Below are 14,028 nucleotides of genomic sequence, written 5' to 3'. Positions count from 1 at the left end.
ATGTCTTCTTAATTTAAATAACAAATATTGACACCTATTTTTTTACGTCGAGTATAAGTGGCAAAAGTATATCTTATATGATTAAATGAATTTGACTTTGACTTGACTTTGACTCTTTTTGTTCTACCTACCCTAATATATTAACTGTAATAAATTCTTGAAAATCTTTATAATATAATAGAATTGTAAACAAGGTGTGTGATTTTTTTTATATGCAATAATCATTACGGTTAGGTACTATTTTTAAAAATATTATTTTATAAATGTCCACAGTTAGACATTTCTTTTAATGCTATATATAATATAAACAGGTATATTTAATACCATAATAAATAATAACCGTAATAAACTAATTCGTAATTAATCATTATTGTAAATAAATTGGGTGAAATGAAAACAACTAATGTTATAAATTAATTTTATTGAAAATCGTAAATAAATTTACATAAAATATTAATAAATATCATTACATCACGTGTATGGCCGTTTGTGTAGTGTTGTGTGACTATCAGGCGACCGTAGGGCCGCAGGTACTGTTGACTGTTGCGTGTTGTACAGAATGTTTGTGAATGTATGTGTGTTTTGGGTGCGGAGTGCGCGTGTTTAGTATCCGGCCAGCTCGGCGAACGTGGAGTCCATCTCGTCGGCCAAACTCTTGTATCGGTCCTTGTTAATGCCCAGCTCATCTGTATCAAAACACCATCAACAATAAATTAGTATTAACATCATCGTACATATATCATACCAATATTTTGAATGCGACCGTTACTCAATCTGTTCGTTTCTTATCTTTTCACATCTAAACCACTAAGCCAATTTTGGCATAAAGATTGACTCTAATAATATAGGCTATTAATATAGCGATTTTGAAATTTGACGAGATAGAAATAGGAGATGAAAATTTGTATTTCTCGTACAAAACGTCTCTCAAGTAAGACTCAAAACAAAACCCATCATTTATAATAATGATGGGTTTCAGTACCAAATAAGCTTGGAGGAGACTACTCAAACTACTAGGTAAGTCTACGCAGACAAAGTCATATATTAGTTAATTATCATATTATTATAATGTCTGCCGTTAACGTTAATAAAATCGTTAAAAAACCTTACACAATTAATAATAAATAATTTATTGCAAGCAAGGACTGCTTTAATGAGAATTTTAATGTAATATATATAATTTATGAACATAAAATACCTTGGAAGCGTTGGTCCTCGACGGTAGCAGCAAAGCATAAGACAGGTTAATGACAACACATAAAGCAGGACTTATAACTATAGGGATTTCTAAAGGATTGCCAACAAATGCTCTAGGAGTTAGAGTATCTACAACTCTACATTTGGGTAGCGACAATCCCCTAAACATCCGAGGTTAGGGCGAGTTAGTATGACACAGAAATTTAAAGGTCTCTCGACAACGGAATCGCTAAAACTCCCACGCTGGAGCATAGCGTTTCTCTAATATGACGGATGCACGGTTTTTCCATTAAGGACATTTCGAGAATCATATCGGGTAGGTTGAGATCTAATTGGACTTTAGGTCGTGTGTATTGGACGATAATGTCTTAAACTAAGTGCATTATATTGGGTCGGTTAGTATCCTGTGAGTTCAGCGAAAGTGCCGTCCAAGTCGTCGCATATCGCCTTGTATTTCTCCTTCTCGTTGAACAATGAGTCTGCAAAATTTTGTCATTTGATAATAACTTACCGAGATAGACTTGTACTTGTCTCACCTATTTCTGCCACCAAACAGTTTGCTTTGTAAGTTATGTTACGGTTTGAAGGGGGAGATTGTGCTGTGAAATTACAGAGTACAGAGGCAAGATACCTTAGTGCTCGGGAATAACAAAGCATGAAGGGTACCACTGACGTCAGTTGACGACGTGATGTCCGTGGTGCTGTTCTTGTACCATCAGCTTATTTGACATTGTACTCCACTAAAAATACTTACTAAAGATTATATTGTTATCTTTTTGTTCCTCTGTGACAAGAACGCAGAGTGTACCATTAGATTATTTATTAAGAAGCTTTATCACATTAATGAGAAGTCATAACATTCTCTTTTCACGGTTAGCTGGTATTAATAATTAAGACATATTTTACATGTCATTTAGCTTTTTTATAAGAAAAATTAAAGGCCAATTTTATTTTATATTTAAAATATTTTCTCTCTTAGTTTTATTATTTTTAGAGTTTATTTTTAATTAATTGTTATGAACAGAAATATGTTTCATCAAGTCATACCTTCGAGCCTGTCAACCTCCTTCTGCAACTTCTTGACGGTCTTCTCAGCGAACTCAGCGCGAGCCTCAGCCTCCTTCAGTTTGCTGGTTAGGGTCTTCAGTTGTTTCTTGAATTCTTCAACGCGCTGGTTGGCCTTCTCTTCTGAGACTTCCAGGGATTTTAAGGAGTTACCTACAACCTATTGAAATATAAGATATTATTTAATATTTCTTCAATTTCAGCTGTAATAAAACTTTGCATGTGCGACTTTAGCGGTTGTAGTGCTTGCTTCGTGTATTCATATTCAAGAATACCGATATATATAAGGAATAATATCCTAATCCTCGGCTGTGGGGGGAAAGGAGATTGTTAGTAATGTGGACTTATGAACCCATTACTAGCAATGTACCATGTCAGGTTGGCCGCCACGTGATTCCCCCTGGAAACCATCGTGATAAATTCGTGGTGAAATTGTAACGATGGGCTAACTAACCAGACCTCGTGTTCATCTTATCATCCTCCACTGGTGCCCCGCCAGCGTAAACCGTTAGCGCAGGCGAGTGCACCATTTCATTATCATCCACAAAATAAAAAAATCCTCAGCTATGGTATTAGAAACACAGAATAAAATATCTTAGATAAAATTTTAATATCAATGTGTTTCGATGACAGTACTACTTTCTGCATAGAATTCAATCAAGTTATTTGCGTCTCTGGATTTAAAATAACATCAATACTACTTTACAGTAAACTATTACAGTGAAATAAAATAATGATAGTTAGTAATCAAAATCAATCATCTGGTTTTGATTCTCATAGTTTTATTTCAAGTCTTTCTTGTGAACAAAGATAAGCTTTCCGGATCCGGTTGGATGGCCATCCTGGCATAGCTTGTTTGCTATTCCGTTTATAAATAATAATATACACATTTTTAAATAGTAAATATATGAAGGTTTTATCAGATAAACTTTATTACCTTTAATTCTTCCTCAAGTTCTGAGATCTTGGCGTCACCAGACTTGACACGGTCCTCAGCCACTTCGAGCTCGTCTTCAACGAAGGCCAGCTTACGTGATACCTATACATCACAGTATCATATAGCTTCAATTTTAGTCAATTATAAAATACTAACTAACTCATACTAATATTTATTATCTAAACTAATCTCACTGAAATTGAATGTGAAGATAGATGGTATCAAGAAAACAGTCATAGGCTTCTTTTGTTAAAAATGAAATGAAATCTCAGGAACCAGCTAACATTATTACATAAATGAGACTTTCTTTGGTACGCTTTCACAATGTAACTTTATATATAATAAATATTATTAATAAATAAGTAAACTTAAAAATCTACTTGTAATACATAAAAGTTCGTATTTACAAAATTTCCCACCATATTCTTCTGACTGTATTTATATCGCTAAATCTTTGAATCTGCTTCTCAATTTATATTACAATTGCTATCACTGATTATATAATATTATTCTATGTAATTTGTATAGAAATAAAGAATAAAGAAATTTCCTAACAAGTCAAAATTATTAAAAATATTCTGGCTGGCTCATCCGTCATACTCGTGAACGAGTGCTGCTTGTATTGACAACATTTTTAATATTACATGACTGGTCTGCTCTTATCACTACGACTGATTTAATCTTTTATTGCATGATTATATTTGAATTCCCAAAAAATTCAGTTGCGCGCGCAACCATTATATGTTTATTTATGACATAGTTTAAGTATTCACACGTTTCGACTTGTAAATGTAAACTTACAAGGATTATTTAAAAGTGTGTAGCAACACACATTTTCAACCCCTTACAACCCTTTTTTCGCTCGTTCTTCTTGTGATGAGACATTTAAATCAGTTTCAGACAGAACGAGTGGTAGATAAATAAAAAATCTACTTGTAATACAAATTGTTTACAAAATGACTATTCAAAAGTGCTTAAATTAAGTTTATTTATATTACAAATGATCACTGATTATATAATATTATTCTATTCTTTGTATTAAAGAATAAAGAGATTTCCTAACAAGTCAAAATTATTAAAAATATTCTTCTCACAGTATGCTAGCGAAGTCAGAGCGGAACTCGCATATTTTATCTCGAAGAGAGTTCAAGATGATCGTATTTCAAATGTTATACATTACTTTATTATTACATTATCCTATTAAATAAGAAAATTTATTTTTAATTTAGGTATAGAGCTTAATTAAAAAGTAAATTTCCGTATTTGGTTCAGTCCACTAGTTCTAATATTTTCAGTTTATTTCTGTCAAACAATTCAATTCTAATCAATTTCTAGCAAAATTGTCACTATATTTAAAGAACTTTTAAGCCACGACATCGGGTTTATAAATTGTATTTCTCTCCCACGTTTTAATTATAAGGATTATTTTAACAGCTCTTTCTGTTAGGTAAGAGCTGAGTACAAATACAGCTCTGGCACGCGTCTCTTTCTTCCTACCTCTTAAGGAATCTGTCGTGAGCACATATAAAAGATATTTTACTAACTTCATCGGATTTGCCGTCGGCATCCTCAGCCAGGAGACGAGCCTCCTTCAGTTGGTTTGTGAGTTGGTCCATACGCTCCTCATCTTGCTGCGCTCTGTTCTCTAATACTTTGCACATACTGGAAATTAGAGAAAATAAAATCTATTTATATTAACAAAATCTGTAAGTCCAACACATTATAATATAATGCTATTGTTAATATTATATGTAAAGGTGCAAAAAGAAAATTTGGTTTCAAATATACAATATAATAATAACAGCTGATATTTCTACAAGTATTTAGGTATATTCTATTCAATTAATTAATTAATGGTAACAATTAGAATAAAATATTAATAATATAGACTTATTGAACGTATCTATAATAACATATCATAAAATGTATAACGTTTTTACTAAAATGTATAACTTTTTGGTATCCGTCATAAAAATCTGATTCTTGGAAACCAAATTTCACAAAAGGCATTATTTGCAATTGATTTACAAAAAGGGTTGTTGCTTCTCATCCTAAGCTAACTGTTCTTTTAATGTAATACTATTTTTAGCTATTCCATTTATGAGAACGTTTGACATATTTGTTTGATTAAAAAAAAATAGCAGCATTTCAATAGGGAATTTTAGAACTAAACTATAAAACTTAATTAATTATTAAAACTATACATTAATGCAAACTCTACAAGTATCCAACTCCGCCCTTTAAATTATTATTACAGTATTTATAATATGACTTCAAATACAAGTACTAGTGCATATATATTTCGTTGGAAGATCAGTTCCGGCATTGATCTTACAACGAAATGTAGACTTCTTAGGTCAAAATGACTTATTTATGTTATAAAATATCTTATTTCTACATATTATTCTTTTATTACAATCATTGATTGATTTTTATTTCTAAGAGAGCTCACCGGTTATTCTCGTCAGCCGACTGCTGGGCTTCAAGGAGCTTCTGCTGGGCTGTGCCAGATCTTTCTTCAGACTTTTCTAAGTCCTCTTCAATCTGTTGGACTTTTCTGTTCTGAGAGGCAACCTCAGCTTCGGTGGCAGCGAGGGTTTTCTCTTTCTCCTCCAAGTCTTTGTTGGCCTGGTCCAGTTTGTTCTTGTTGAGGGTAAGGTCCTCTTCCACCTGCGCGAGCTTCTTCTGGAGTTCACGGACTTCCTCATTAACCTAAAAAGAAAGGCGTTTTTTTAATAATCCGTAAATCTATAGTAAAAATAGAATTATGTATATAATTTCGAAATCTCTTCAGAGTCAACAACACGTATTATTAAATTACATTGATTTATATTCTCTTTTCACCGCGTAGATAATGCTACAGGCTACCATGTATATATAACATGTAGCAGTAAAATTAGTTAAAAAAAACACATCATAGTTCTCTGGAATAACAATCTCGCCACATGATGGCGACGATATCTGTAGTGCTATTTTTGTATATAAGCGACGTTTACGAATTACCACCACATGGTCCGTTAGCTTGTTATAGCAAAAATATCACAAATATAGGTTACCTTCTCGGCACGGAGGTTAGCATCCCTAGCCTGCTGTTCGCAGGTGTCAGCCTTGTCCATGGCATTGTCCTTCTCCAGCTTCATCGCCTGCATCTTCTTCTTGATCGCGTCCATGGTGGCGGGTTTGTGTCTTTACGGTCCGGTCGAAAAAATACGCCAGTTACTGGCCTGTAAGTATATAAAAACATATTTGTTTATTATAACACATACCATACCTTCCCAGGTCGGTGATATCAACGCTGTGGTGTACTTAGCACATGACATACCTACATTTTACTTAGTTATATGATTATCGGGTACCATGGTACGGACTTGGCACATCTGTCATTATCAAAAGTTAAATTTATCTTGAATTAGGTTAGTTTCTCTACAAAATTATTATCATAGCAATATTTTGAAATTTAGTTAATTTCATATTGTGAAAATCGATGAATATGAATGATTGATGAAACCCAAATTTGTTCGCATATTTATTTTTAAGTTCTGGATTACACCAACAGTAAACTCATGGTATACAACATTTATACGTATCTGTAAAATGAAACTTGATACTAATATAGTGAGACATGTGATCTAGTTTTCTTCAAATTATCACTAACTTTATGTTTCATAATTATTGTATTGGCACTCATACAAAATGCTATTTGAAATAAATCTTTTAACACGTTTAAAATTATTTATATTATTAGTCGTAGTAGGTGGAAACTTTAAGCAATTGGAAACTTTTTGGAATCGAAGTAGGTCCCTCCTAATATACCCTAGTGCCCTACCCTGACCACCTTCATGAAACAAGACTACTGGCCAAGGGCCACCCCCTTTTTTATATCGGCGCTACCGTGGCAAATTTCTGTTGCCAGTGTTGTAATTGATAGTAGTTAGTCTATAAGGTACTTTAGACGAACACAGGTAGCCTATATTTTATATCTGGATAGATATCCAGGCTGAGACCAGTCATGCGATCAATGTTAATTACTAACTAAAATTAATTAACTAAAAACATTATATTAAAGAATATTTCTTCAAAATATACATAATACAAATATTATCCCTTTGCGTAAACAAGAAAACTCACATTTTAATTCTTTTTTACTTTAACTTCCAATGTTATAATAAATTTTCAAACTACATATGTATAATGTAAGTACTAAGTAAAATTTAATTTACTCTTAAAAACTCTAAGAGAAGAATAGCGCGATGCAGCTTATGATACTGGTACTCGTAACTATTTCGAATTTAGATGCTTTATTACAAAATATCACATAGCAATATGCGTTGGCAAGTAGCCAATCGCGGCAGATGTGGCCGGCATAAATAATTATTGGTCCAAAATTATATTTGGTCCTAATTTATGCCATACTGAACCGACCAATCTCTGGTGATGCGGTATATGCCGCAATATTAATTATTGTGCACTATATTTGCAGTATCTCGATAACTTGGTTCTTTCCTTCGCCGGAGAATCCGTCAGAAATTATTATTAATAAAACACATTTATTGTAATGGCCAAATTTGAATTATTAACCTTAACAAAAACGACGATGATGCACTATTAAATTAATAATACCATCTAATCAGTCGACATAATGCAAAAACACACCATAATCTTCGCAATTGCCACAATGGTAAAACAGTGTTTATTTTCAGTATTGGAGTATATTGCCTAGCATGGCCAATTTGACGAGGCAGAACATAAAGTAGAGTTCTATTTCAGTTTTCGAAAGGAAAATAATAATAAAGAACATAACAGCTTTTTCGTTGTCTATAAACAACATGAAACATCACTAAAAAGACATTTACATTACCTACTAAATATGATTTCCCTATATATAAGTACGTATAGCACTATAACATGTATGTAGGTACTCATTACTTTGTAATATGTAAAAAGTAAATGCTAGGTAGAGGTATATAATATAAAATTATTACTTTTTACATGTAAGACTATAAAAAAGTGTGACTGTCTGTCAGTTTGTTAGCTTGTAACGATAAATGTATCTTATTGAACTTTTTTTATTAAATTGGAATGATTTGGTCATTCAGCATTTATTTCATTATAAGTAATGACCGTTGTCTTTATACGGATGTGACTTCTTTGATTTTCATGCATTTACCATTCCAGAAGACTAGGATGCCATGCCCTTATCACCAGTAATTTCACTGCCTTATGCAATTTATTCTTATTACATTCATACATCTCATTGGAAAGTTTACGAAAATATACAGCGTGTGTGACAAGGTCGGTAATAAGCTATCTTTATCAAAATAAGCAGACAAAATCGCGGGTAATAGCTAGTATTTCATAATTAATCTGTGTACCGAGAAAACTCATAACGAAGTCTGAAAATAGAAATTCTTTTGAATAAGAATATAATATTTGTTTACGTTTAATGACTTATTTGTATACCTACTCATCATGAAGCGAAGAGCCTATCCTCGTATTTACAAAAAAATATAAATTATTTTGATCAAAATGTTCCCAAAGAAGTTTCCAATTCCTCAGGTTTAAAACCAGAGAAACAGACAGACAGATTGATAGAAGTTTTGGCATTTATAATTGAAAAAAAGCTTTGAAATATTGTACTGTATTTGCAAGGTATCTATTTATCGAAACGAGTTTTAAAGAAAACAATTACGTATAGGTACGCATTTACTAATAGTATATTTTCACAAGGTGATTTTATTCCTTGTTGACAAAAGAGATTTTTTTTCTATTTATTATTTTTGGGATTTTTGTATACAAAATGTAATAATTGAAATTTGGTGTGAAAATAGAACATGTTATTATATATTATACATTATAAATATATATATAATATATATATTATAAATTATTATTAAAGTAGGACGAATGTAAGCTATTTTCTATTTGAAAATATAGGCGTAATCGCGGAAAATACCTACTTTAATAATAAATTATATAATCTCAAAGATTTAAACATGAATTCTAGACATTTGATGTATGTACTAAGGTTTCTAAATACGTAAAACAGTATACGGATTAAATCAATTGCACTTTTATGGATAATAAATATACAATTTAATAATGTAAACAATATTTGCATCACCCAAAATAAGTCTGTTTTATAAACATTTATACATAGTTTTACGCCACGCTTAGGTAAACGTTTTCTCATAATATATAAAACTGCGATGGACCGTTTAAAACTGGCTTATACATCAAGCTATTGCAAAAATAACGAACGTGAATGACGTCGGTGAACTATTCCTGGCGTCATGTCAAGACGGACATTGTTTTCAGAAATAACGTAGTCTCACATTCATGCACAGTTTAAAACGACGAACAGCTGTCTACTGTGACCCTTTAAATATATTTTTAATTTAAACCATTTCAAAAATGGACTTGGCAGAATATTCTAAAATTTTTCTTTTACATTCATGACTTTCTGTAACAGCATTATCGTTAAATATACTATTAACGACATAGGTATAGCACCTAACTATATCATTGCATGCATTTTACAGTGATAGATAAGCATATAATTCTAAATTCTATATAATAGTAAGCAATGCGAATAGAAATGTAATATTTTCTTTAGATATATTATGCGTACGTAATTTAAAATAATGTTCCGAAAATTATCTATATTTGTTTTCATGATTAATATAGAAGTTAGCGGATCACCTTCTAATGATGTATTAATGTTTGTAAGTTTTTAATTTTAAAACAGCCTACAAGGCTGTTCATGTATCTAAAATTGTATTCAGTAACCTACATTGCCTTTTACTTAATTCATATGTATTTTTGTATTGTTTTCATCCAAAATCGTGGTCATATATTCTAAAGATTATTATATAAATGTATATGTAACAAATAAACGTAAATAAGAAAAAAAAATTAAATCTTATAAACCACTCACGATGTTTACTCTCTGGGTTTCATTATTATTTACATTACACTATAGCGTTATTTAAGTGTTATTAGTATGTTACTACAACAATGGCTGTCTGAAGTGACATCCATATCCATAGGTGTCATCAACTTGTTGGCTATATTATACACAAACATAAAATTATTACAACTTGTATTTTAGTAGCAGTTCGATAAAGGTAATTTTTTTATAAAAAACTATATGCTACTCTCGACTTTGCCTGATTTTGGGATAAATGATGTATTCGTCCTTATGATACAATCTGTCTTCCCTTTAAATTTCTTTAACATCCGTTCAGCTAGTCTAGACAGATAATAAATAGGTACAATTGTTTGTTATCGACATTAACTAATGTTACTGCGATAGACTTTGTAGAAAGTGGTGAATACATCTGTTTTGGTTATGTCGGCCTTCACGAGGCTTGCTTTACAAGATATGTTCAAGTTGAAGGACAGTGAAGTTACAGGGCCCTATATTGCATTCTTTCCAAATGTCACCGCAACGGGGTTACTACTAGCGTCACGTGAAGACGTGATGTCTAAGATGCTGTCATGTATAAACGCGACCGTTACCACTTATCCTCAGAAGAATCATCAGTTTTGTTTGCCATTTGAATTACATAAAAATATGGCCTATTCTTATACAATTAAAAACCATTTTGACTACTTTAGACTAACGCGCTGAATAAGCCTGTCCCTAACTTATTCAAGGATTCAGTAGGAGGCGCTGTACCAGCCATGACAAAGCCCTGGAATAACTTATTTTCTTAAATTACAACGCGATTGTTTTAATAGATTACGTGAAATTTTATTCTAATAGTTTGCACGAGTTTTCTTCTAGTCTTCATACAAAACTTTTACTCATATTGAAATAATATAAGTAAAAGTTTTATATTTCTAAGCTCACCCATTTAGGTTGTGCATCTGTGGTTATGTTAGTTAGTTGGTTAGTGAGTATAATTATTTTTATATATTCCTTTTATTTTCTCCATATCCCGAGGTCAAGCGCGACTTGTATATAAATACAACAATTGTCTAAATTTATTATTATTAAGTATAGAAACTAGTATACTAATTTACTTTATGATAAAAATCAAATTTTCTTGATTATTGTATGAGTAGGTTTATCGTGATGTATCGTTGTGAACAACATTTAATATCAGTGATCGCATTTCTAGATAAGAATTGTACCTATATATCATTATTACTTTGCTTATTTGGTATAGTAAATATATATGTCCTACATGTGTATCAATCATCGCTACACACATATATAGACCTACTAATATATTAATAATATAAATGTCAAAGTTATTATATTAATATTTTATTGTATTAATGAAAACTACTGAACTAATTGAAATTAAATTTGTTACACAGTCTAAACCCTGAGAAAGCACATAGGTTACTTTTTAATGAATTACGGTTTAAAGGGTTAATAAGGAAGATGAACGGTTGTAAAGAAATATAGACATTTTTATAGCTAGAAACTTCATTAAAAAATAAGTTTCATATTTTTTAGGCTTTGATTAAACGCATCACTATGGAACCATGGTCACCACTGTTGCGGGTTAATAATACGATATACATATACATACGTATATTACAGATGATAATAAACTGACAATATGTACATAGAAATAATGATCTTATATATTAAATAACAGTAGGAAAATGTAAGGTGGGGTAACTCAGTTTAGACACAGCAGTGCTTAGTAGATAATATTGAATTTGTCTTACTAGCCATTATTAAATGCAATTATTATTTTGATGTATCTAGGTAACTGTGTCCCATAATAAATAAAGGTAAAGGATTTTAAGGGACTGAAAAGTAAATGAAATATTGTATGAAAGTATTGAAATTTTCATAGCTAGAAACTTAAACTTATTTTTTTAGGCTGTTGATTGAGTTGTATGGATTTCTGTATGTAAATTCAACATTTTTGAAGATAGAACACTAAAACTTTTTTATTTTGCTATTGTTGGCTTAGATTACTAAGTATTTTTCATTATTTGTTCAAGGTCACTATTTTACGCGCACGAAGTCGCGGGCACAGCTAGTATTTTATACATATCATAAACACTAGATCCTGTAGAATAATGCATTGCAATTCATTTAGAAATTTGGTCAACATAATATATTTGTCCGATAGACTCCAACCGCGCAAACTACGCCTTTGAACCGTTGCCAACATTCTCAACTCAACCAAACATGACTGTCGCCGAGGCATTCGGTTACTCTTAATAACTTAAGCACTTGTAACACTACAATCCTGTATAACTAAATAATAATACGTATTTCCTATCTTTACAGCGAATAATATTCTGAAACAGTAATGTGTTTTAAAGGATAACTGAAATGTAATTAACTTATTTGATTTATTCTTCTTACTTTATTTGTAATGGCATTGTAGTGTTAAAATTAACACATAAAATGAAATTGATACTCTATTTAAAGCTACTTCGATTCATACGATATTTTAACCACTTAAGCAGGGTAATTTTTATTATATATATATATATATTTATTAACTCATATTGAGTTCAAAACTGACAGAAACTCAACTGTTATTCCTTAGAGAAAATATTTAAAAATTAAGACGGATTATAGATATTGTTTATATAGAGCAATTTTTTGCCATTCATGTATATTTATTTTTATTGCCAGGATGATTTAATAACTTTTATTTTTTAAATTTCACTGAAATGGCAAAGAAATTATTTAAAACATATCCGGTGAATAGACATATGTACTTAGGTAGGACTAATATGCCTTACCATTTAAAGCTATCATATTAACAACATCCAGTATGAAGAAAGATAGAAGAAAACATAGGTACCAGCTTATAATATTTTATTCCCTACTACCAGTTTGTAATGAAATAAAATATTAACAACAATTTTTCTGTACTTTCTATGTATATGTAACACTGTAGACGTTCATCTAAATAGGTAAGTAGGTTTAAAAAATATTTCAAGTTCAGTATTGTTTGTTAGTTGTTCATATTTTCAAAGAGAAGAAACAATCGTAATAATGAAACAATAATACGTGTAAGTATCCGGTGTGGTGTTACTATGGCGCCCTAATTACATGATATATGGGACATGTCTGTGTCTAAATAAAAGTTGAACCGAATTTCCTCATCTTGCTAAATAAATACTGATGTTGGAGCGAGCATGCCGCAAATAGGTTACAAGCAGAGCGGCGCGGGCGCACGCGGGCGTGGGCGCCGGCCGCCGCGGGCGGGGATCACTATTTTCAGCGAGGCCGTTCTCGCATTGAAATTCGAGTCACAACTGTGAAAAACGCGGGCGAGAACAGAATGCAATTTTCATCTTCTGCGTCCTTGACTAACGATAGTAGAACATTTCACTTTGCAATTCTAAAGATGCAAAATAAAAAGGATTTAACCGAAACAGTTTAAATCAGATGTTTAACTCCTATTGTTAAAGCCGACCGTTATGTTACTACAGAATGATATCACCAAATATGTAACTGAGGGAGAACATCCAGAAGCTTGGATACTCCACACAAGATGCCACTGTCACAAACTATCACCGTCACAAACAGCTTCCGGCTTGTTGACGTTGAGGAGTTTGGGGTCCTGCGACGGCGGTCCGGTCGAGTATCCAAACTGATGGCGTGCGAGGGTGAGCGGGGGTGCGCGGGCGCTGCACTCACCTCACGAGCGGGCTGTTCACACGGCGGAGCGACACGCACTGCGCTGCCGCCCTAGCGGTTCCACCGCGCGCCCGCCCGACTATTTTCGGTGCCAAAAATCCAGGATTCCGATCCGCCATCGTAATCGTGACGGATACTGGGACCGCCACCCGTCACGCTCCCACACATTGCGTGTCCACTGTTTGTATCAGATCGCGAAACG

The 14,028-nt window shown here is 32.3% G+C and overlaps 1 protein-coding gene across 2 annotated transcripts; it reads right to left on the bottom strand.

Moving 5' to 3' along the window:
- Positions 1-404: 404 nt before the first annotated feature.
- Positions 405-13,933, bottom strand: LOC131843252 (tropomyosin-1). 2 transcript variants are annotated; one of them, XM_059191875.1, is made up of 7 exons: positions 13,827-13,933; positions 6,256-6,423; positions 5,652-5,911; positions 4,744-4,861; positions 3,200-3,301; positions 2,245-2,422; positions 405-686 (listed from the first exon to the last, which is right to left on the bottom strand). In XM_059191875.1, exons 2-7 carry the CDS (start codon positions 6,367-6,369, stop codon positions 604-606), a joined length of 855 nt encoding a protein of 284 aa, XP_059047858.1. In that variant the 5' UTR covers positions 6,370-6,423; positions 13,827-13,933; the 3' UTR covers positions 405-603. The 2 variants fall into 2 exon arrangements, with proteins under 2 accessions (XP_059047858.1, XP_059047860.1); XM_059191877.1 differs by lacking the exon at positions 13,827-13,933 and adding an exon at positions 13,704-13,788.
- Positions 13,934-14,028: the final 95 nt, after the last annotated feature.

This window comes from Achroia grisella, unplaced genomic scaffold (genome assembly GCF_030625045.1).
Source record: "Achroia grisella isolate CSIRO2021 unplaced genomic scaffold, CSIRO_AGI_Agris_v1 utg2946, whole genome shotgun sequence".
Classification (NCBI taxonomy): Eukaryota; Metazoa; Arthropoda; class Insecta; order Lepidoptera; family Pyralidae; genus Achroia; species Achroia grisella.
This window is presented reverse-complemented; position numbering and strand designations above follow the sequence as displayed.